Consider the following 23,815-nt stretch of genomic DNA (forward strand, 5'->3'; position numbering starts at 1 on the left):
TATATATATTTCAGCAAAGGTTTCTTGTCCAATTTTATTATAGAAGTCAGTGGGTGAAATGGCCAGGACAAAGTCCACTGAAAGTGCCTTGTATGTATTTTCACATACTGTACAATAATAGGAGGGCGATACTTGATTTTTTCTATTGATTGTAATGCCGTCCCTTAGTGAACCACACATTCCACAGTATTTTTAGAGTCCATCTTTGACACTGGGACCTAATATCAGCTTTACTGGCAATAACTAAAATCCAAAAGTGTAAGTACCGTATGATGCAAAATATTATTTACCAGTGAAATCAACTAGCCTAAAATTAACAAAGGGTGTATCTTGTTTTGCCCATTCCATTTTTCTTCTAGCTTTGAAAGAACAGAGCACCATCCACATGAAAATAATTATTTTTGCATTACAACAAAATGTGCAAGATCTCAAGGGGTTCTTGATTGTACTTAAGTTACGAGCAACAAAGTCAAAAATAAAATCACGTTAGAGTACAAGGTCTTATCAATTTGTAAATGATTAATGCAACATGTAGGTCAATTTAGCCTCAATTTATAATACTTCTGTAAAGTGTGTTTCAGGGGATTCACTGGTATTAAAGCTCTAAATGTTTATAAAGGTCCAGTGCCATGAGAATTATAGCTATCAGTCAAATAATGTCACCTACACTCAGGTTTTACTGAATACTCTGATTGGTTGACAGTATGCATAGTTAATGAGGTGCCCCATAGTCTGTCAGACAATAGCCAGCCAGCTTCTTGCCAAAATCTCCGTGCCTCCATTGTTGCAGGGTGCTGAAGTTCCAACACTCCATATTGTTTCCCAAAGATAGAAATATTGGCCTGCAGTGGAAGGTTCGGCTCTCACTCAGTCCTACAAGCTTTGTACCATCTAACCATAAGAAACTGGAAAAAAAAAAAGATTAACACATAATTATTTACACTATAAACTATAAAACAAGGCAAAAACTATGGAAGCCCATTCCCGCCACTCAATAAAATAAAAAACGACTCAATTCTGATTTTTTTTCTCAGAATTCTGACTTTATATCTCATAATTCTGACTTTTATACTCACAATTCTGACTTTATATCTTGGAATTCTGACTTTTTTTTGGGCATGAGAAAAAACAAATGTCAGAATTCCGAGACATAAACTCATCAGAATCATGAAAAAAATAGTCAGAATTCTGATATATAAAGTCAGAATTCTGAGAAATAAAGTCAGAATTGAGTCATTTTTTTTATTTTATTGAGTGGCGGGAATGGGCTTCCATAAAAAACCAAATCAAGATGATGAAAGCAACTGTATTGGGGAACAGAAACTTGACTCAGCTCAGCTGCTAATACTCAAAATACCTACTAAACAGTGGACATCTACCCACTGTAGCTGTGAGTTGTATCTGGAGGGACAAAGTTCAAAGGTCTCTGTTCATCTGATTAGAAGGCTTTCAAGGTATGATGAAGAGGCTGTGCACTCAAAGTGTTCACAAATTCACCATGGGAGAATTCACCATGGGAGAATTCACCATGGGAGAATTCCACAGCGTGCAGACTTTGTTTGCTTTGATGTACTTTTTGTCCAGTACCTGTGACTGAGGATCGGGATGTGCAGGTTTCCTGTGTTTGTCCCACAGAACTTGAATGGACAGAACGGTCATTCCACTGTTCGCCATGGTAATTTGGCTAGTACAGCATAAAAGGGCAATTATGGAATTTTAAGGGTTAATTACCCAACGGTAAACATAAAAATGGCTGCCGTTCTGACCATCCTGGAACGTTGATTTGAATGGGAATGACCGTTCTATCCATTCAAGTTCTGTGGTATGTCCTCATGGCCTGTTTGTGGTCAATAAAATGCAGCATGTTAGAATGGACAACCCAATTATCATCATCACTTATATGTTGGGAAGCAGGGTTTTAAGTAAACTTCCATAAATTTCAATAAATAAGTTCTTCCATAACCAGATGTTCCCTGACTTAATAATTGATCAAATTCCCTGGCTTTCCCTGTCTGGAATACACCTCTCTAAATTTCATGATATTCCAGGAATTTCAGGAGCAAGTGTGAGAAACATATTCTGACTTTATGAGCCGTCATCACAGCATCATGTCTTGTACTGTCAGATGAGAGTAACCCTTAACCCCGATTCCCAAGTGAAACCTCATCTAGATTAGTTTACAGCATTTGAGTTGATCATTTACTCACTCACTCACATCATTAACACATTAGAGAAAGAAAAATGTTCTATTTTTAATGAAAATGCATTATTCTTACAGTTTATTGCAGGTCCATGCGCTTTTTGACTTCAGAGCCACATCATAATACCATTATCATCCATATAAAACCATAAGTTCTATAGAGGCTGATTCTTTACATTTCCAAAAAGGACTTAGAATAGTGTTATATTACAGTGACAAAGACAGAGCAAGAGGCAACTGTTGAGTAATGGCAGAGGGGCAGAGGAAAGGCTTTTGCCACTGTCCGCATATTCATGTGCCAGTGTGATCAAACGGAGAACAGCCCTCATTGCACTTTTCAGCAAGTGCCCAGTTTCATATAGCTCTCCTAAACCCTAGTCAAATCTTTTTCAGCTTATTTATCCCAAATTCAGGAGGAACCCCCTTATTTCGTCACTCATGAAACATATTAGAATTTTCACATCATTAGACAACAGAATTTAATAAAAGACTATAGTTAATGCTCCACCTTGCTGTTTGATGAGCATGGATCCTTCCCATGCGTTCACACTGCGAACAATAAGATTTCCCATAGAGCCGAGCGACCGGGGGAAACTTGGCCAATGTGTGGACTGTCATCAAGGTTGTCGTCGTGGCTGAACTTTTCATGGTCATCGGCCGTCAACAGCCAGATTTCCGTGCTTCAATGTGTTTTAATTTCATGAATAGTTCCACCAGGCAAGTGTAAAATGGCGAAGTTGATTACAGCTATTCAAAACTTCTCAGTTCTCTACAACTTATATTTAAAAGACAACAGAAAGAAATGCTTGGAGAACCGTTGCATTCATTGTTGGGATTGATGGTAAGCTCTGAAGTCATTTTACTGAGGTTTTTGTTTATGCTACCTAATTAACTAGCTAGCTATATTATCGTTAAAAATGGTGTAGCGTTATGAAAGGCAATACATGATTTGCCTGTAGCTGCAGACCGCTACATGGATGTAACCAGAGCCTCTGGCCCCGCCCACAATCGGTCAGAAAAGACCGACCCATCAACCAAGTTGTTCACAGTGTGAACACACGGTTACCGACCATGTTATTCTTCAAAACCTTCATATCAAACAGCTTAATCTTGGGGTTGGCTCTGACCAAGGCCATTCAACTCCAGTGAGTACTGTTGTCCTGTGGCTCACTAGTATTATTTCTTCTCGTGCTCTTGCTTGGAAAGTTTTACTTCTACAATATCCTACAGGGCTTACACTTCAGTATTTAACCCCCATAGAGACAGCCAGCAGCATCACTTGTGCAAGTGCGCATATATAGCTATATATATATATATATATATATATATATCTATATACTGTATATATATGCTTGCATATACCTCAGTATTGTTCTCTGAAGGAAACAAACCTTACTATGGGACCTGCTGTGTTGAAGACCACTAGGGCTTTTAGCTTGGCAAGAGTTCACTCAAAATATCTCTACAAGCTAATCTGTCTTTTACCATTACAAGATATGATTTAGTTTTCAGGCATCATGATGCAAACATTATACTAGATTTGCCCCTTCTCTCCAATCTCTAAAAGTTTGGCCCAGTGCAATGCAACCCAGAAGTGGGCAACATAAATTACAAGTTATTTACAATCACCTTTAACAAATAAATCATTAATCAGGACTAAATTGATGTTTTTAAATAATAGGCTGGAAAACAAAGAGTTACAATTGATTAAAAACAGCATTGTCTAGGTTTCAGTTACAACTTCTGTTTTGAGTGCAGAGAATTAGTGGGCTGGTTTTCTCAGAGCCGGCGTGAATGTGGCTACCGGTCGATTAGGAGCCAAACTCCACCGTTTCCTCTGTGATGGGCTTGAACTCGTAGTTCCCTCTTCCATCCATGTGGAGGTAGTACTTAATGACAGACAGAGAAAAAATGACAGTCAGTAACTGTGGAAAACCACTTCTTTAACTGTCAACTGAAAAGTCTAAAGGCAGTGGTATACTAATAAGAAAGTAGAATTTGCCCAAAACAGAAACGCAGTCAAATGTTGTTGCTACAGACAAATTTGTGTATACTTGCTGCGTGTATACTTGTATTGTTCATTCATTTACACGCATGTATCTACATTTACTTCACGTCAGTGGGGGCGCTTGAAGGTTAAAGAGGTAACTGTTATGTCGGGAAAGAGGAAAAAGCGGTGACAAAAACTCCTACAACAACAACCGTGGTGAAAGAGCGACAAAGGCCTCTGAGGGAATCAGAGGCCTTTGTCTTCTGTATCAGCCATACAGAAGAGGTTAGCCGCGTTGTAGAGAAGGGGAGACGAAGAGGGGGAGAGATGAGTCGCGCCCAAAAGTAGGAGGTATGCGGCTTTGGTTGCTGGGCGACTAAAATAAACAACCACTCCCCCTTCCTCCTTCTTTGTCATTCATTGGTCGCCTGTTGTGGTTTGGCAGGTCATCCACACTGTGGTGCCTCAAAAATTTGAGCTTTTCTTTTTCCACCCCAGAAAAACGTTCAAAGCGTTTCTCCCTAGTGGCTTCTCTGTGTGAACGGCCCCATTTGATCGGACATAAAGGTGCAGATATCCTCTAACGAGCTCGGCAAGCTGAGCCTCCGAACAATTCATTCTGAAGAGCTGACCACCAGACGTTAGCACAAAAAGCAAATAGAGACACTTTTCCACAAGGTAATACAACCAATCGTACTATTTTAGACCAATGGCAGCCACTCACACAGTTCGGGCTGGTCCGTGAAGAATACAACTATTTCAGCCAGTAAGTCTGCTCAAATGCTATGGAGACTGAAGCCAATGTGGGGCTTTATTTTGTCTGAACGAATCTGCTGAAATTTGTTACCGCAGGAAGTGTATGGTGGCCTTGAGTGATATGCAGATTTGCTGTGGCAAACTCATGTGAAAACTGAACACTGTGGTCAGGGGAAATGTTCTATCAACCACACAAAAACTGGGCAAAAACTCAAAGCCCAGTTCCGGCTCAGCTAGTAAATACAGCATCATGGAACATGGACGGCATTTTGACCTTACCTCGTGGTGTTTCCACAGCGACTTTCTGTGGGACACCGTGAACAAGCTGATGCCAACCTGTGAACCAAAGAATATACATATTAACTTTAGATTTTTTTCCAATTAAATAAGGTGGATACTCCATAAATCAGTAACATTAATTTTGAGACATGAGTATAATTACCGTCAACAAATCAGACTATCTCTAAGTAGAATGGCAGCTTCTACACTGCATTTTACATTGTGTACATCCAAGTTGGATTGGGCGCTAAATCTGCTGGATTGCTTAATGGCACAGAACAGATAGCGTGCACTGTTCTTCCAGCGCAAACAGAGCTAAAGCTTTCAGAGTTTCTGCCAATGACAGGTGGTGGAAGGGGTGAAAGACTGATGGAAAAATCACTTCTAACATATTGATCCTCTTCAGTAAAAAGACATCAGGGAGGTGGAGGGGGGACAGGAAGAAACAGGGTTTATGGGAAATGTGGTCTTAATTTGGAGAAACATTAGCGAGAGATAGAGATGAGATAGAGGCTACAGCTACAAATTGTCTCCAGCATGGTCTCATTTGTTTACAGTAATTATACCAGGGTATCACAGTTAATTTGACAATGATAATATTGATGGCTAAAAATGATACACATAGCACCTTCAACCAAACAGGCAACATGAACATCATATGCGGCAAATCCAAAAATATATACACATTACTGTTTTATTTCTGTTGTAGACACATGATTTTTACCACCAATTAGACTAATGAACATACTAATATATGCTCACATATACATTTGAAATGTTTGGGACTGGTAATCCGATGCATTTCAAAAATGCTTACATTTTGATTAGAAAAGCGTTTACTGTTCAGCTCAAGGCTTATTGCTCACTGACTAAGATGGTGTGTTTGATGAACTAAGGTTCTGAGTGAAATTCAGACCTCGCAAGGGTGTTTTCCATCTGGGACTAGATTAAGCCGTGTTTATAAATGATGTCATTTTATGTGTCATGTGGGGTTTGGTCCTACCGTCCGGCAGTGGCTGTAGATGTAGTCCTCCACATCCACACTCACTGCACTAGTGCACTCATCCAGAATGGCAAACTGGGGCTTGTGGTAGAACAGCCTGGCCATCTAAACAAACACACACACACACACACACACACACACACACCTTCATCAGATCAAATACTGTGACCAGAACCATTACCAAATAGAAAATGGGAAAATGCTAGAAGGTACAGTATCTCCATGTGCTGCTGCATCGAAGAGCATGTAGTATTTTTATTAGGTCCTTGTTGTAGTATTTTCATTAGGTCCTTGTTGTAGTATTTTCATTAGGTCCTTGTTGTAGTATTTTCATTAGGTCCTTGTTGTAGTATTTTCATTAGGTCCTTGTTGTAGTATTTTCATTAGGTCCTTGCTGAACTGCCATGTCTGAAATGCCTGTGGTACTAACCTTTATAGGCCAGTTGTTAGCCCTTAAGTTACTGTTTCCACTGATGCTAGTTTACATTGCTGTTGCATTGGACTGATTTTTCCATTCCACATTTCTCTACAATTCAAATTGCTTGTGTTTGGCTAGCAAGTAGAAGATTCATTTATAATTCCCTGGTTTTATGATAAGGTAAGTTGTGTCATTTTACAACATTAGATTGTTTGATTTAGGATTTGTATGATGATTATTGGACTTCTTCATTGTAAGTGACCCTAATCCTTTACTGAGGATGTAATGTTAGCATATAGTAGGCCTTACTAAGTGTATGTTAGCAGTAATGTTAGTTTTTAAGTTGTAGCAGGGAGCTATAGAACATTTGCAGTTGTGTCACAAATCTTCTAGTAATGGTAACTCCTTTGAAAAAGATTGAACATTGCTGAATCTACAGCCACACCAAAGTAAAAGTGAATAGCCTGATAAGGTGGATTTGTTTCCAAATGTAGGTTACAGTGACACAGTAAACCGTCTTGTCTTATCTCTAGTCTCTGAGCTGAAGCTTGACTAGAGTCCACTCAATTAACCTGAACAAACTGTTGGCTTTTGATTTTGTTAGCTAGCTAACTAGCTAGTGGGCTAATTTAGCAAAGCAACATATGTTAATGTTAAAGGACAAATCCAGCATGATTGGAGTTTTTTGCCCATTTTTTACCAAGCTGCGTGAAAGGCTTCATATAAAGTTTATTGACCAAGAGTGAGCTCCAAAAATAAGACAAGGTAAAAACTAAGAAGAGGGATGCTGAGTCCTTACAGCCATCCTCTGCTTCTCCCCTCCACTGAGGACATCCATCCAGTCCTGGATGGAGTCCCAGCTGCCCTCCCTGTCCAGGATATGACCCAGCTGGACGTTGTCCAGGTACTCCTTCAACACCTGGACACACACAGACACCCCACAAACCAACCACACAAGATTACATTAGACACTTAAGCAGAAACACCAAGTGAAAGGGTAATTTCTGTGTGTGTGTGTGTGTGTGTGTGTGTGTGTGTGTGTGTGTGTGTGCGTGTGCGTGTGTTGTGTCCCACCTGATCAGAAATGCCCTTCCTCCTCTGTTCTTCGAAGGTGTCAGGGTAGATGACCTGGTCCCTCAGAGAACCCAGGGTCATGTAGGGTCTCTGGACAAACACAATACAAGTCAAATCTCAAGACGAACTCCCATAATATGCATTCTTGCAGTGATTCCTAGAGTTTTCAGTAGAAACATGGGAGATGGGAGATTAGTCTCATATTTGGACATGGACAATGCTAACATAGCAATTCTATAAAGTTGTTTGATATGGCCAAACAAAAGTACAAATGATACATTTTCACTGTCATTTTTATGCTTGGCAAAATTGCTAGCGATGTCAGGTACGTGGTTGTAGGATTAGGATTTAAGTAATTGTTGAACTGCGCATGAAAGACAGGGACATTGATCCACACAGGATTGAAATCACTGATTCTGTCCAGTAAAAACTGCATTACCAGACCTCCTCTAGTAATATTAATTGTCAGTTATTTTCTCTGGCTACTCAGTAAAAAGTCTGTCTTAAATGACCTACCTACTGTATTATATGAGTGAACTCTGACGTCCTGGGGTCATTTTATCCTGTCTGGATTTGGATCTGGATCCCCCAAAAATGGGAACAGTGCTCCAAAAAAATCTGGTCACCTCATGCTGTATGCATTTATTTGCATGATTTCATGATGAAAATAAATTGGAGGTATCTTGATAGAATCATGGGTGCCAAGGAATCAAGGATAGAATATGTAAAGAAACTCCTTGGGATTGGCTACTTGTGTTCCCCTTCCCAGCAGTAGTATTTGATAGTTTGAATGAGGATTTTGTTTATTTTGTGGATTGCAAGCACATTAGCACTATATGATAAGCTAAAGATTTGAATATGGTAGCCATGTTGTCTTTGTTTTCTCTTTCTTCAATAGATACGTATAGTCACTGGTCAAAAATAGCTTTGTCTGGTTATATTAGCTATAGCATGCCATTAGTTTACAGTCTTGCAAACAGGTTATAGGTGTTGTCTGTATCCATCAAAATCATAGAAACACATTTTATTATTTGCCAAGATGCTAAACTGGAACGCAGCTGGCATTAAGCTAGTTTTCACTTGTTGCATTAGGTGGGGTAGAAAACACTGAGTCATGATTTACTAAAGGACACAGAAGAAGACAAAGAGAGAACGTCTTTTACCTGTGGAACATAGAAGAGCTTCCCTCTCTCAGGTTTGGTCAGCTGCCCTCCGAACAAAGGCCAAAGCTTTAAAAAAAAAAAAAAAAACCCACCATGTACATTACTTTATATACCTAACGCTACAATTGTGCTTTTCTCCAATTCAGTATCAGTGATGAGAAGGTGTCAATGGCTGAAAAGTTCCTCACCTCTCCAAGGACTCTGAAGAGAGAGCTCTTTCCACAGCCATTTGGTCCACACACTAAAACGTTTGTGCCAGACTTCACCTTCACATTAAGAGGAAGAACTAAAAAATTAGGGAGTTGGAACAAGCACTACCACTCAAAGGAATACAGTGAGTTTTTTAAGAGATGATCCCATTGTTCAACTTAGCCGTTACCCGAAGAGAAAATCATCCATGTGTCCACAGAATAAAAACCACTAGCAACTTTTTATTACTAAAAGTCTTATAAAAGTTTTCTTACTTTGGATAATGCTATTGACCAACTATCACTCAACGTAGTGTATGCTAAAGTGTTAGCATGGAGCCTAGTATCACTCAACATAGTGTATGCTAGAGTGTTAGCATGGAACACCGATTGCATTACTGGAGACACATGGATGATTTTGGTGTCTACAGAAACACGCCACCGTTTCAGAACTCATGACCCTGTTTTTTTGGTATGAACACAAAACAAAAAAGATGAAGGCTTTACCTCAAATGTTAGGTCTCGGATTAAGACATCTCCGTTGGGTGTTGCTAGCGGCGTGTGGTCAAACCTGCAAAATGGATATGTCGCTTTTAAGAGAGTTCATTAAAAGAAGAGGAAAAACATTGTGTTGATGTACATACGAGTGGAGAACATGATACATACTTGATGATGTTGTCTGTGTTGACAATCTGGCCACTTCCAGGTACCAGAATGAGTTTCTCTGCAGCGTCTGATTCTAAAGAAAACCGAATCAACAAAAATCCGATCAACTGCTGCACCACTCTAGTTAACAGAGATAAAAACGTTATCTATTTAACACATTTCCATGTATTTAGGAGTCATCCTTACCTCTCTCTTGCTGGGAGACCATGGTGCGTTCATATTTACCAGCGTTGAGCTCCTTTAGGACTTTCATCAGTTCAGTGATACGAGCCGTGAATCTGGAGGCAGAGACATATAAATGGATTCACTGAGCTGAGCTCATATTGTATAATTCAGAAGCATATTATAATTCATTATGATAGATATTGTCTTCAAATTCTTTTTCTTTTAAGTTTTAGTGGAAAAGATCTTTATTCACAATACTTCGCATTCATATGAAGCCAAGTGCTAAAACTAGGAGGAAACAAAATTCAAAAACTTAAAATAACACTAAAGGAATAAAAGATGTGAAGCTGATATAGGCAGCTGGAAGCTGTAAAGACAACAGTTTTTTTTTTACAATTGGTTACAAGCATTTCTCAGTACTGAGTTCACTTCTTCAAAACTCTTCAACTCTCTGCACCAACAAGCAGCTTGGCACAACAGTTATTTTCATGCCCAAAACTACCAAAACACTGCATGCATGTCTCACAGTCAATGTCTCAAATCATTAGATTAGATTAGATTAGATTAAACTTTATTGTCATTGCACAGAGTACAAGTACTAATACAACGAAATGCAGTTTCTGTCTCAAAACACGTGCCAAAAATCATGTCTCAAAAACACCAGCAATAGTTCTCTCCCAACAAGAACACTTTGTCAGTCATAACCCAATGACCTAAACAACACTAACAGCAGGTAACATGATATGCACCATGTCATTAAGATAAGATTAAGATTGCACTTTATTGATATATGCTACAGGAAAGAGTCACAGAAATGCTGCAGTAAAGGCTTTACTCTTGTCAGGGTTTTTTGGCATACAGTAACTACAAAATACACAAAATATAAAGTAATAGAAACAAAGATTCCATTACTGTAATACAGTAAAATTGGTGTAGTTTACAGTTGGATAGGTCTGGGTAGGTCTCCAACTGAGATGGGAATCAGCTGTCATTTACATAACTTCAATCAACAGTTGTTGTTTGTCTCTATAATCATTATATATACTTTTTAGGATTTTGAATATATTTTAGATTTTTCAATATAGTGTTTGTGATTTAGCAAATTGCTGTCCACTTGAATGTTGTATGTTTGGTTTTGAACTTGAATTGAACAGTTTTTAAAAGAGTATGTAAACATGTGCAAAATGGCCTGTAAATACATAGAGTTTTGCTGGTGGTTGAGTTTGAGTGAGAAATGAAAAACTGTGGTCATTGAATGCATTTTGTGTCAAAGCAATCATTTACAGTTTGGTTGACAGAGTACTGTTGTGCTAACTGTGTGAAGAGTTTTGAAAAAGTGAACTCAGTATTGAGAAACACTTGGAACCAATTGTAAAAAAAACTGTAATCGAAGCAGATTCCATTAATCAATGAAATCAAACCAGTGATCCATTTTAGCAATGGCAGAGGTGAAAATTCAAGATGAAGCCTTGGCGCTCAACTCGCAAAACAGGGGTGAACAGCAAACAGCGAGAAAACTTGCAAAGACTAAGATGATGCTTATCTTAAAGCTGGTGAGTTTGACTTGCTTTATATTTCTTTTTTACTCTTTTGTAAAACATTCTGTAACTGTATTTTCAAAAGTGCTATGGAAATAAAGATTATTATTATTATAATAATGCTCACCCTGAGAGGCGGGTCATCTCTCGGCCAGCCAGTACGATTCTGCCCAGGGCCTGGGACATCCTCAGCAGCATCCTTCCACTCTGGTAGTAGTCCTACAGGCCAAACAGATCACACCAATGAATCCTAACAGCCTGTAGAACATCACATCTACACCACAGGGTCGGCCACATTCTCTCTATGACACACCACTTTGGCATACTGCCTTGTTCCAGTATATTCCTGCTATATATGCTGTAATTCACACATTTGTTTTTCTTCATATGCTCATTTTTACCTGCTTATTATATTAAGAGGGAGTTACTGTTTTGTAAGAATGCACGGTAACGCTTTATTTTCTGGGTCCACAATTTCCTAATAATTTCCTAGAAAGGAACTGTTTCCTGGAAAGAACCATGAAATTATGTAGTAGTTATATAGAAATCGTAAGCAGTCTGGTGGAGTCGATAAGATACTGTACATTTCTAAAAGAGTTTCTTGGAAAGAACTGTAAAACTATAAACTATTTATTCAAAAAATAATAGGCAGAGGTCAATTTGGTAACCCAAGACATTATCCATATAATTATATAATATAGTTATTTGTTGAATTCCTTCCTCTAGAAGAAGAAGAAGAAATGACCAGGCACTGCAGAAGAAATGACCAGGCACTTACCAACCACCATTGAACTCTTTCTCTATTTTCCCTATAATTAGTACATAATTTCAGGGTCCTTTCCAGGAAACCTCCTAAGAAATTAACAGTTCTTTCTCTGAAATTATTAGGAAATTGCGGACCCGGAAAATAAAGCATTACCGAATACAAGAATGAAATGTCACCGTGTCATGCATGTGTGTGTGTTTGCTCTGACCTCTAGCAGCTCAGAGTGTGTGCTGTGTAGATGTCGGGGGTGGGACAGGGTTAGGAAGGGCCGGCTGACAACCATGTAGCCCACCACCGTGGCCAGGTCTGGAGGAGGAGGACGGCATGTCGATGAAGAGAGAATGAACACACATAACAACAGCTAAACATGCTTGGTATGGCAAGCCAAAGCAAACAAACACGTGTGACAAATATTGTCACTCAGAGGGAGAAGTACATCCACTTACACTTGGCAATTATGCTGTCCACAAAGCCCATGGAGAAGCGGAAGTAGATGAAATTATGCAAGTGGTCGACCTGTGAAGATAAAATGAAAATGTTCACATTTTGAAGTTGATAAAACACATGATAATTAGTTATTTAGGACTTCCACCAAAGTGTCACCAACCAGTTTCTTGAATGTGCTATGAATGGTCTGCTTTTCCCTCATGTTCCCATTGTAGAAGGCAATCTCCTCACTAAAGACACAAAGATAAAATATCCACACAATGGAAGAAACGTATGAAAATGATGGAAACAATTCTAAAAGTATGTCAGGAGAGGTTGGCAGGGACGCTGACCTGTTGGTGATGAGGCGGGAGTTGACGTAGCGGTACTCTCCCTCATAGCGTTGCTCAGCGACCGTCATCTTCCCTATGGGCCTCCTCAGTCTGGTCAGGAACAGACCTGAGATCAGCAGGTAGGTCATCATACTGGCTGGGCCCTGGGGGGTGGACACAGTAATGTCACTTCATGTTTATCACTGGGAATGTAAAATGTGTCTGGTTTAGGCTGCATTCATGTCCCATGGGAAAAACAATCGCTTGAAAGCAACAACTTGGAAGTGTTCACCTGTTCAACCTCACTGGAAGCTGTCAGTTGTCTGTAGGCTTTGGCTGTTCCTGATCAGCTTTTTCAATCTTAACACACATAAACTTATGTGATGATACATCTGAGTTCATGTTTTACAGCAAACCAAACAGTGCAATGTCAACTACAAACCAAAAATGCAGCCAGTAGTTTCATCCTGACATGGCACTTTAAGAGTTGAAGATCAAAATCATTCATTTTGTTGGTTTAATGTGAAATAAATACAAAGCTGAGGTGAACAGAGTTTTCTAGTAGAATTTACCATCTGAAAGCTGAGGTGAACGGTATTTTCTAGTAGAAAGGTTGTACAGTATCTACAATCTTTCCCATAGGTCATGAATGAAATGACGCGCAGAACATAAGCTGCTCACCTGGGCACCGATGGCACTTGTCAGCTTGAAGATGTACAGGCCGATGTCCAAGAGAGGCTGAAGAACAGAGAATACAGACAAATTTAGAAGTGTTCGAACAATATTCTTTTAAATTAGATTGTCGGAGGAATTAATAGGGGTGAAACAGTTCATCAGTAATTATTGCTTGTATTGGCAAGGGGAAAAATGCCATTACAAATCTAAATTCACTGTGTTGTCTGTTTGAAAAGAAGTTAATGGTCTCATTTTTGCAGTTTCACTTTTTAAAAGCAATTATAACATAACAATATAACACTTCAAATTTTGGAGGTGAGACATCAAGCTCAGTTTGAAAATACCATTTTGAAGATGTTACATTTGATTAAACTACTCTGATAGCAAGTCTATGCCAGGACTTACACAGAGTTACAGTTTCGTTTTAAAATGATGTTACAGAATTCAGGAATAAACTTATCCCATTATATACATACAAAGAATACATCTTTTGACACAAGTAGCCATTAGCTTAAGTACTGAATTCATATGTATTGACAAGTATGACAGTATACTGAAATGGTCAATGCCGACTGCGCAACAATTTAGCTATAAAAAAATTAATGGCACACAGCCAGCGAGTTTAGCTTTTTGTGTGTAACTTTTCAAATAACAACAATTAAACTGAATATCATTTAGTCACTAGTGTATCCTGAACCAAGGGTGTCATACCAAATGGGTGAGTTTTTGACATATACGCAGGGTCCAAGTTTAACAACAGCAAAAGCCAAACTCCGGTAAAAGTTGAATTTGGTGGATAAATAGGGGTCACCGTCACACTGGCTGCCAACTTTCTGACATTTTGAACATTTGAATGACTTGGTTAGATACAGTCTTTTGTCTTGGACTTTTCTTAAACTTTGTCTCTGGTGACCACCGTACCCTGTCGCTGAACGTCAGCCAATCACATCAAAGCTTCCCGTTACCCTGCTCTACATAAGCATCTAAACTTCCTGGATGTTAACTAACCTACTGGTAGACGAACAAACTTAACGTTATTCCCATGTGGTGACACACAGCAGGTGTAGTCAAACGCATAAAAAGATCCATTGTATTGAGTGAGGAAGTTTTAAATGAAAACTCTCAACTCTGCTTGTCTCTTTAATGTTTCACACAATACCTGATTGTATACTAAAAATAGCATTGGAAACTTGCAGGGTGACAAATTTCTATGAAAATGTCTATTTTTTCAGCCAGTACAATTTTTTCTTGGCTAGTACATTTTTTGGTTCACCAGCCCTAGGTGAGCCAAACGTTAATTTTAGATACTGCATATAGCATTCATTGCCTAGGTATTAATAGATAAAATGTTATTTCTTTTGTTGTGAATTGTTGAAAACAATTAGGGTTTGTCCATTTTTACATAACACCAAAAAAATAATAATAATCTGACCTCCAGGTCTCTTTTGACCATTTTGGGGTACACCTTGCATTGCACTCCAATCCATTAATTCTAAATTGTGTGGGCTAGAAAGTAAAAGCATTACTCAGATGAGAGGCAACAGTGTGTGGTACCTTGCTGAGGTTGGAGTAGAGGTCCACCACGCTGTTGCAGAACCTCTCCACATCCTGGGTCAGCAGCTGGTCTGCATTGGCTATCCGGTTGTCCAGATTACCCATCTTGTAGTAGGTGTAACCTCTGAGGAATCACAGAATGACAGAAAGGAAATTAATCAAAACAGACTGACCACCCTTTTCTACTTGTAATTTGACAGAAAACAAAAAAGAAGGGACTGAGTATGGGGGTACAACTCAGGTGAAGTTGTACACAAGAAGATGATAGTCCTGCCTGCTCTTGCCCCGTTCATCCAATGAGGGCTTTCTCAGCGTGCACGGTGATTTGAAAAAGCAAAACTTCTCATCAGCCAGGAACTACTTTTCATTCACAAATAAAATGTATAAATAAGTTTGGATTTGATAGTGGAAATGACAAGCAATATCATGAATCGGATTGAATGGCATCTACAAGGTAGTCTAATTTTAGCTAATGTGTGTGATAATGGTGTGTAAACATCCAGAACAATTTCGTAATGGAGAGGCCAATCTGGAAAATGAAGCTAACTTTCACCAACACTGGAGGAATCCTTTAAAAATGTCATGGTAGGACACAACTGCTTGCTGGATGTTTGGTTTGTGGTTGACATTACAATGTTTGCTGTAAAACATAATAATAATAATGATAATAATAATAATAATAATAATAATAATAATAATAATAATAATACATTTAATTTGTAATGCACTTTTCATTAGAAGTAAATCTCAAAGTGCTACATAGTAAAAATGAAGTCAAATGTATAATCTCTAAATTCATGTGAATTAAGAGGTAAAACACGGATTAGGTGCAACCAAAGCATAACGGATGGGACGATATATCGAAACTCAATAGATCGCGATACAAAAATGTGACGATACGTATCGTGGGGCAGGAAAATGAATCGCAATATTAGCTATATTTTATTCTGCTGTAGTAATCACAAATGAGACTGCTTGACCATCACAATTTCACAAGCTCTCCATCCAAATTATATTATTTACACTTTGTACATGAGTTTGAACATGTTAACACTCCCAAGTTATTGCTTTTAACTGCCGAGTTGCTCAGATGGTTATTTCCATGATGTGAGTGCAGCCGGTTCAGTGTTTTGGGAGGTCGGGTCATGGTGCTAGTACTTACTGGAGATACTGGTCATAGAGGCTCTTGGTGAGCCTCTCGCGGAACCTCAGCTTCAGCTCATTCAGGCCCAACTTCAAAAAGTTGTTCACCAAGGCTATCTGGAATGGGCCAGTCATACACATACACATAACATGTACATATCTCACCAATAGCTCTGCTTCAGCATGGCTATACCACTGTATATGTACTAAAGGGGAGTATTCATGCCAATTGGTTAATGATTTTTTTCTAATTCTAAGAACAGGGATATGAAATGTCCAGCATTTTACAGAACCATGTAAAGCAGGATATTAAGATGATTTTAATACTACAATGCATATTCACCAATTAACAGAGGCACACAACAGTAAATTTGCTTGATACTGACAGGCTGATCATGTTAGCATAGAATTATCATGCAAAAAGTAAGTTTTCTACTGAAAGCATGAAACTATTCAATGAAATTAATCCAAGATCACCAAGAAATTAGGAATTATATTGCGTAAAACAGAAATGTTAATGTTAATAAATATCCTATTAAGGTTAGATTAATATCAGGTCTCCTCTGTAGACGTTCATAAAATGAAATTGAGGCTCTATCAACATTGGAGTACAGAACTCTTACAGAAATATCACTACAACATTAAGTTCACACACTTGACTACAGAGTGTGACATCAATAAGAGTCAACAAAAAAAACAAACTTACAAGTGGCATGAATTTGATAAAGCTGAACAAGCAGATCTTGAAATCTTTAGTTGAGCGACCGATAATTGCACTGCAAACCACAACATGCACAAGGATGAGCACACATTGTCAGAATGGGAAGTGGGACAAAATACTGTTGCAAGAGAAACTTGATCCACTTTTCCTGCAGAGCCAATACAGCATGGGTAAACAGCTATAAAACAATAAAACCTATCCTAGACATGGAAGTATGCATCCTCTTGGTAACATAAAAGTAATGGGACCAGTGGAGTCCTGACATGGCTGAATGTGGGAATGCCACTCAATTTATGCATTTATATGTTATTCTCAATTCTCAGAAATCTCAGAAATCTGTCAAAACTGTCTTCAACTATGATGAATCTGAGGTTGTTATACCCCCGCCCACCAAATGCAAGTTTTAAAATTATTGAAAATTTAAGTTGCCAGAAATTTCGAGTCATTTTCAATTATGGCCTGAATTATGGGAATCATGTCTGAAGAGTTGCTCAGTCTGGTTTCTACTATTTGAGGAATTGCTCTAAAGTAAAGTCATTTCTGTGCCGTTCTGTCTTGAAGAAAGTTATTCCAGATGATTTCATCCTGTATCAATTAAACCATGAAGCTCTTTCTCATCTGCAACTTTTTCAGAATGCACCAGCTGTGCTTTTTACTGGAACTAAGAGAATAGATGAAAAAAAAAACAGTTTTAGTAGCCGTACATTGGCTTCCAATGGATTTGAAAATCATGTTTATTCATTACTTTTTACCAAGCCTATATTACAGAACTTTTAACTATTTATGAACAGTAGATCATACATAAAGTTCTTTTGACTGCTTCAAAAAACCAAGAGGACTGAGCATTTTCTGATCAGCATGTCTAATCTTTGGAACAACCTGCCTCAGGAGTGCCTGTGTCTTTTTAAGACACAATTGACTCATTTCTACTTGCATTTAACTCATAACTTGCTATTGCTGCCATTACGCTATAGCAGTACTTTTAATTTGTTTGTTTGGAGCCCAATATGGTTTCTCTTTTTATTGAGTGGACGAATAGGATTAGTCAAAGTTTTTGGCATCAATTTGATGGTGTACTTAGCAGACTGGACTGTTGTTGGACACAAGAATAACATATCAAAGGATAAATTCAGTGGAATTCTCTGTTAAAATGTTTGCCCATCATTGCGTGCCATTATTATTTAATCTGCCACTTTATGAGGCTTTATATGGGTCAGTGTTATGGCTTGGACATTTTTTTAGACCTAAGACAATGTTAAGGGTTGAGCAACACACCAAAACATTATTAAAAAGTAAGATGTTAAAAACCACAATGTTAATGGTTTAACGGGTTGGTTTTCCACTTCTATGTTAACCATGTGAAGGCCAGTTACCCCGGGTATGACAGCAATGTAGGAATAAAAGTGCGTCTTGAATAGACTGATATCTCTGCTTATAATACCGCTGTGGAGAATCAAAACAAAGTCATCAGTATCTGCAAAGGCAATGACAGCAGGATGTGTGACCACCCCACTCACGTTCAATAATACTTTACATCAAATAAAGGATCAAAAAATACAGAACGTGGCTTTATAGGCCTAAACTTTTGAAAAGTCTTGATGCTGTAACCCAGCTGACTCAGGGTATCTTCAGGTTTCAGAAATGTAAGACTTTTTAAAGCTACCTGGAATTGAATTGAAGAAACAAAATAAAGAAACAAAGCTGCTAAAACCAGCCTATTTCTGACTGAACACAGTTAATTAAAGTTGTGAAACTATGAATGGGCAGAAAAAGAAAAAAGACAACAGGAAATTGTTAAAGGAATAGTTCACCCAAAAATTAAAGTTCAGTCATTATCTACTCAACAGCTAAATCAACAGCTAGAGTGGCAATTTCAGCTAAATAATGGTGTAAATGTCTTTTCAAGTCACTTTGGGATCTGTTGGCTTCAAGAGACTTGGATTATCCTGTAAGAGCTGCATGGAGCCATTTTATGGTTATTTTCCGTTATTTTTGTAAGTCTGAAGACAGGTCTCCAGCAACTTCAGTTGTTTTGGAGAAAGCTGCATTGTACTTCTTCTGGGGATCTCCGGGACTGTTTTATGGACAACAAACTTTACCCCGATTTTCTACTGACATGGGGTGAGTAGATAATGACTGAAGTTTCATTTTTGGGTGAACTATTCTTTAAGGGACATGAAGTTCAACTGTGTTTAGTAAAACAGATACAGTAGGATGCATATTGTACTACTAACCCTGTTCTGTATTAATCTAAGAGTGGATATGCAGCGCAAAAGAAACTTGTCATTGCATTATTAAAAATATATATATATAATCTCCAATAACTGATTTAAGACATTCTAATGCTTTTTCAGGCCTTAAATTTAGGTTATTTACTTTAAGACTTTTTAAGGACTCGCAGATACACTATGACTGGATGTGGCTTCGACATTAGAAGTGTGTGTGAAGTCAAGAGTCTGACCTTTCAATCATGGTGCCGTTCTGGATCATCCATACGTCACAGTAGGTCCTGGCCACCAGCATGGCGGCAATGAGCAAAAGGTAGCCTGTCTGTGGTGACGACAGCAACCAGAGAGAACAGTTAATACAACCTGCAGAAGACACTGGAGATCATAAACCCCCTTGACTAAGCTGACATTAATCCCAAAAAGATCCAAGAAGTCATGTGGCTTTGACCTTGGCTTATGAAACAAACATATCTGGGTGAAAGGGCTCTTCTTTCTGTACAGCTAGATATTCAAGCTAATCATGATTACAAAAATGACACATAAGAATGGTTAAATGTACTTAATATGTAATAGAGTAGGAGAAAACGGCTGGGATTGTTATTTTCTTCTCTGTGGCCACAGCCTGAGAATAGTAGACATATTCAATGAGGCAATCAAACAATATTTAAAACAAAACATTGCTCATATTGGACATAATTTATGTTTTGAGCCATACAAGCTAAGACTTCCTTATGGACGGTCTGGTTCTTGACCAGAAAGCTGAACAGTTGAACCAGTTCGTTTGGCTCTGCCGACAGGGAGGCTATCTGGATGGAATGAGTTACTAAGTGGAGGTGTGTAAAAATGATGCAACGACACACATGCACACACGCAGCCACACTCGCACACAGAACCTTGAGATCCAACTACCCTTGAGATCTCTCCAGTCTGTCTGAATCACCTGCACTGTAGGGTTCAACAAGGGAGTTTTCACATTATATGAACTTCTATGGTGAAAAACCATATCATGGACTGCGCCATCGATCTTTGACCAAACCAAATTGGATCAGTTTTGAATTGTTTTCAAACCATAAATTATCCGCACCACGGCCCGAATGGAAGAGGACTGAGACTGCTGATTTTTGGAAAAAAGTTTGCAATTTTTGGTCCACACCCGCATCCACATGGCGTGTTCACACCTGTCAAAATGATCCGAACGTAGCAAAAAGTTTGTAAAGTCTGCACCAAACAATGTAGGTGTGAAAGCCACCTAAGATGTTGATTTGGACCAGCTGAAAAATTGTCATGGTTGAAGCCTGAATGGTAGCAATTACTTCAAAGTTAACCTTGGCAAGGAGTGCCTATCTCTAGAATATTTCAAGGTTACACTGCTTATCTAGTGGTGACCTCCTGTCTAGTTGCTGGCAAAATCTCCACATGTATGCATGATGTGATGTAACAGCAGCAGCGCTACACATTTTCAGTGAAAATGTGGACAGTGCAGTTATATGGCTCACCTCCATGCAGAAAAATCGAGGCACCATGATCCGCAGAATGCGGCAGATTCGGAGGAAGAAGACCTTGTCCACGGCTGCCCGGTCTTTTTTGCCATCCTTCTATATTAAAAGAGTGAACAAAGGCAGGCTAATGTTAAGGCCAGCCAAAACTAATAACTGGTCACAGTCAGTTGGCAAGTTCTGTGGAAACTTCATAAGCTTCCTTAATACTTTTTTAGCGTGACGGTTAGCTTAAAACAAAACATCAACTTACATCACTGTTCAGCACTAGCTCTGAGCCTCCTTTTTTACTGGAACAAAAAAGAAACAGTTCATTCAGACTGTAGAAATGATGGACTTTATATATATGTTGGTTAAAAGGTTTTAGGTAAGACGATTTGGAAATGCATAGTCCCAGTATCTTCTGTTCGCTCCTGTGTGAGTGAAAATTAACGTTACGCCAAACTGCATTAAATATTCTGGTATTTTAATGTTGCCTTCATTATTGGCAAAAGTACATAACGTTACATTGTAAAACATGACTGAAGACCTTTTCTGGTTCATTAGTAGTCACACTTCCATTAGGCGTGCATATAATCCACCAAGAAGCACATATTTCAATAAAATATCAACTTTTATCATTGATTCACACTGCTCGTTACCGCCATTCACGGTGTATTTTTAATGCATGAAAATAGGGTAAATTCTCAATAACGTTATGCTGAATTTAAACCTGGCTCCTGACAATTCAGAGATGCTATTTGTGAGTGATATTTTATGAAGCATGTACTTTTGCCGATAACCAAGATTACATTAAGCTGCCAGTTTTTTAATGGAGTTTGGCGTTACGCTCTCGCCATACAAGAGAATGGCACGTATCGATAGGCTGGAGAAATTCAGTGACCTTTAAAGCCACAGAGAGCTCTACACTTGACTATTGTATGAACATTTTTTACTACATAAATCGATAACGCATTGCAACAAGTGCAACTGGGCAGCTTGCAGTTAGCCCCTCCTGCTATTCTCCGGACCACAAAGACTTCCATTGTCTGTCTGTGTGAGGAGATGTGAGCTGGTTAGTGAGCAATATCGGCATAACGCGTGTGATATCCCGCCGCTTCTTCACAGAAACTGGCATCGCTCTGACTGGCTCTCTTTGCCAGGAGTGTTCCAGGTCGCTGTCACCTGTCAGAGCGGAGGGCTAGCAGCGGATAGTTAGCATCCTGAAATGCGTCAGACACCTGCCTGAAACCCGCAACTTCTGCGTCTCGAACCACAGTTCCAGACTTCACACTGCTCCGCCACTTACCTGTTAAGCTTGGCCGTCCGTCTTCTTTGTTTCAGCAGGTATAAAACCAGCAGAACACCGCCGGCTATGGAGGAGTTTTTCGCTGTCAGGTATTTACTGACGGCCGCCATGTTTCCGACACAACGACCCCGGTTACTGTTCAACCAAGTGCATTCTGGGAATGTTGCTGCCTTCAAGTGTGCCTCGTAAGATCCAACTTCCCGTATAGAAATGGAGTGGCCTAATGTCTTTTGCTTCCCCGTAACTTTAGTTGTAGTAAGCTCCCCCTAGAGTTAGCAAATATCCAGTTTCTTGATGTCTGGAAATTAGCATTTAGGCATTTTATCCCCATACAAGTAGCCTCTCAAAACGAATAGCCAGAATGTGTTGTTCAGAAACAAAACCATATGAAAGAACGTATGATAAGGCAATGTTTCCTCTGTAATTTTATGCAGCTGTGGTGAATTGGGGGATAATTGGGGGTATCGACGTTACATTACATTACATTAGAACAGAATCACCATTTTTACTAGACATAATTTAATTGTAGCTGTTATTATTAGAATTTTGACTAGTCAAAATTACATAATGGATATGTTGATTGGACTATGACTTTGCCGTACTAGATTTTACATTTTGACTAGTCATAAGTGGATATTTAGATATCTATTAGTCATTCCTCCAGATTGGTGAATTTTAAGTCACTCTAAAATATTTCAATGTGATTTCTGTAAACCAACTCTAGATTCAAAATGCTTGTTCTAAATTATTACATTTAATAAAGAACAATTTGTTACCTGAGAGTATATTTTGTTTATCAGACCTTTTTTTTGTATGTTCATTCAACCTCTAATAGAGATAAAACTAATAAAATCTACATGTAATATAACACTTGAATAAATATTGTATTACCTTAGTTGTCTTCTTTCTGTCAAATTATTTATCATATGCATTTTTGATTTTGATGAAGATAAAATACATTTGTGTCTCTAAATCTAGTGAAGTGACAATAGTGAAAACAATAGTCTATTTTGTCTGTTTTTGAATCTTTTAAAATGTTTAATTGATGTAATGACCATAACATGTCAACCCTGTTACCCTGTATTTCAAAGGATATACAATACATTTTATAGGAACATGGTTGCCAAGTACAATGACAGGGTTGACATTTTGTTAGAAAACAGTCTGTAAAGCTATTTACTGAGTAAAATGTGTGAATGAATATTGTAGATATAAGTCATATTTTTCTGATTTACCTGGTGGCCATATTTTTTAAATATTCTTTAATATTAATGTGATCTGTTTCTGACTCTGTTTCTATCTCTGTTTTTATTGTTTTATTGTACTATTATTCTTCTTATTATTATTTTATATATTATTATTATTATATTATTATAATATATATATATTGTTTATTGCATTATTGTAGGTCTCAACTTTTTTTCTCATTTAAAAAAAAGAATACTAATTCCATCAAATGCAAAAAGCAAATGTTGTTTTACTGTGGCAGAACATTATTTTAAAATAAGTTATCTCAACACAAAGACTTTGTTATTTATCATAATACTGCCCCCTGCCCACTCCAAAACACACACAAGCCATTTCCCTACATGAAATGCAGTCATATACATTTACACATATACATGATATACATGGACCAATCTAAGTCATCATACTTGAAAACGATCTCTAAACTCTGGATGCTGCCATTCAGTAAGTTTCTCTCTCTAAAAAAAGGTGTCCATCGATACAGAAGTGGAACAACCT

The 23,815-nt window shown here is 38.3% G+C and overlaps 1 protein-coding gene across 3 annotated transcripts; it reads right to left on the minus strand.

The window, feature by feature from the left end:
- Positions 1 to 3,856: 3,856 nt before the first annotated feature.
- abcd3a (ATP-binding cassette, sub-family D (ALD), member 3a) lies at positions 3,857 to 22,191 on the minus strand. Of its 3 annotated transcripts, none has more exons than XM_071900167.2 (23): positions 22,070 to 22,191; positions 21,035 to 21,071; positions 20,782 to 20,877; positions 19,519 to 19,607; positions 17,043 to 17,112; positions 16,356 to 16,453; positions 15,194 to 15,317; positions 13,646 to 13,702; positions 12,986 to 13,128; positions 12,814 to 12,883; positions 12,653 to 12,722; positions 12,415 to 12,512; positions 11,568 to 11,659; positions 9,924 to 10,015; positions 9,738 to 9,810; positions 9,579 to 9,642; positions 9,072 to 9,149; positions 8,884 to 8,949; positions 7,721 to 7,810; positions 7,446 to 7,565; positions 6,229 to 6,333; positions 5,226 to 5,282; positions 3,857 to 4,089 (listed from the first exon to the last, which is right to left on the minus strand). In XM_071900167.2, exons 1-23 carry the CDS (start codon positions 22,177 to 22,179, stop codon positions 4,012 to 4,014), a joined length of 1,977 nt encoding a protein of 658 aa, XP_071756268.1. In that variant the 5' UTR covers positions 22,180 to 22,191; the 3' UTR covers positions 3,857 to 4,011. The 3 variants fall into 3 exon arrangements, with proteins under 3 accessions (XP_071756268.1, XP_071756267.1, XP_071756270.1); XM_071900166.2 differs by having other exon boundaries at positions 20,782 to 20,880; XM_071900169.2 differs by having other exon boundaries at positions 21,031 to 21,071; positions 22,070 to 22,105.
- Positions 22,192 to 23,815: the final 1,624 nt, after the last annotated feature.

The sequence above is a fragment of the Centroberyx gerrardi genome, chromosome 22 (assembly GCF_048128805.1).
Source record: "Centroberyx gerrardi isolate f3 chromosome 22, fCenGer3.hap1.cur.20231027, whole genome shotgun sequence".
Classification (NCBI taxonomy): domain Eukaryota; kingdom Metazoa; phylum Chordata; class Actinopteri; order Beryciformes; family Berycidae; genus Centroberyx; species Centroberyx gerrardi.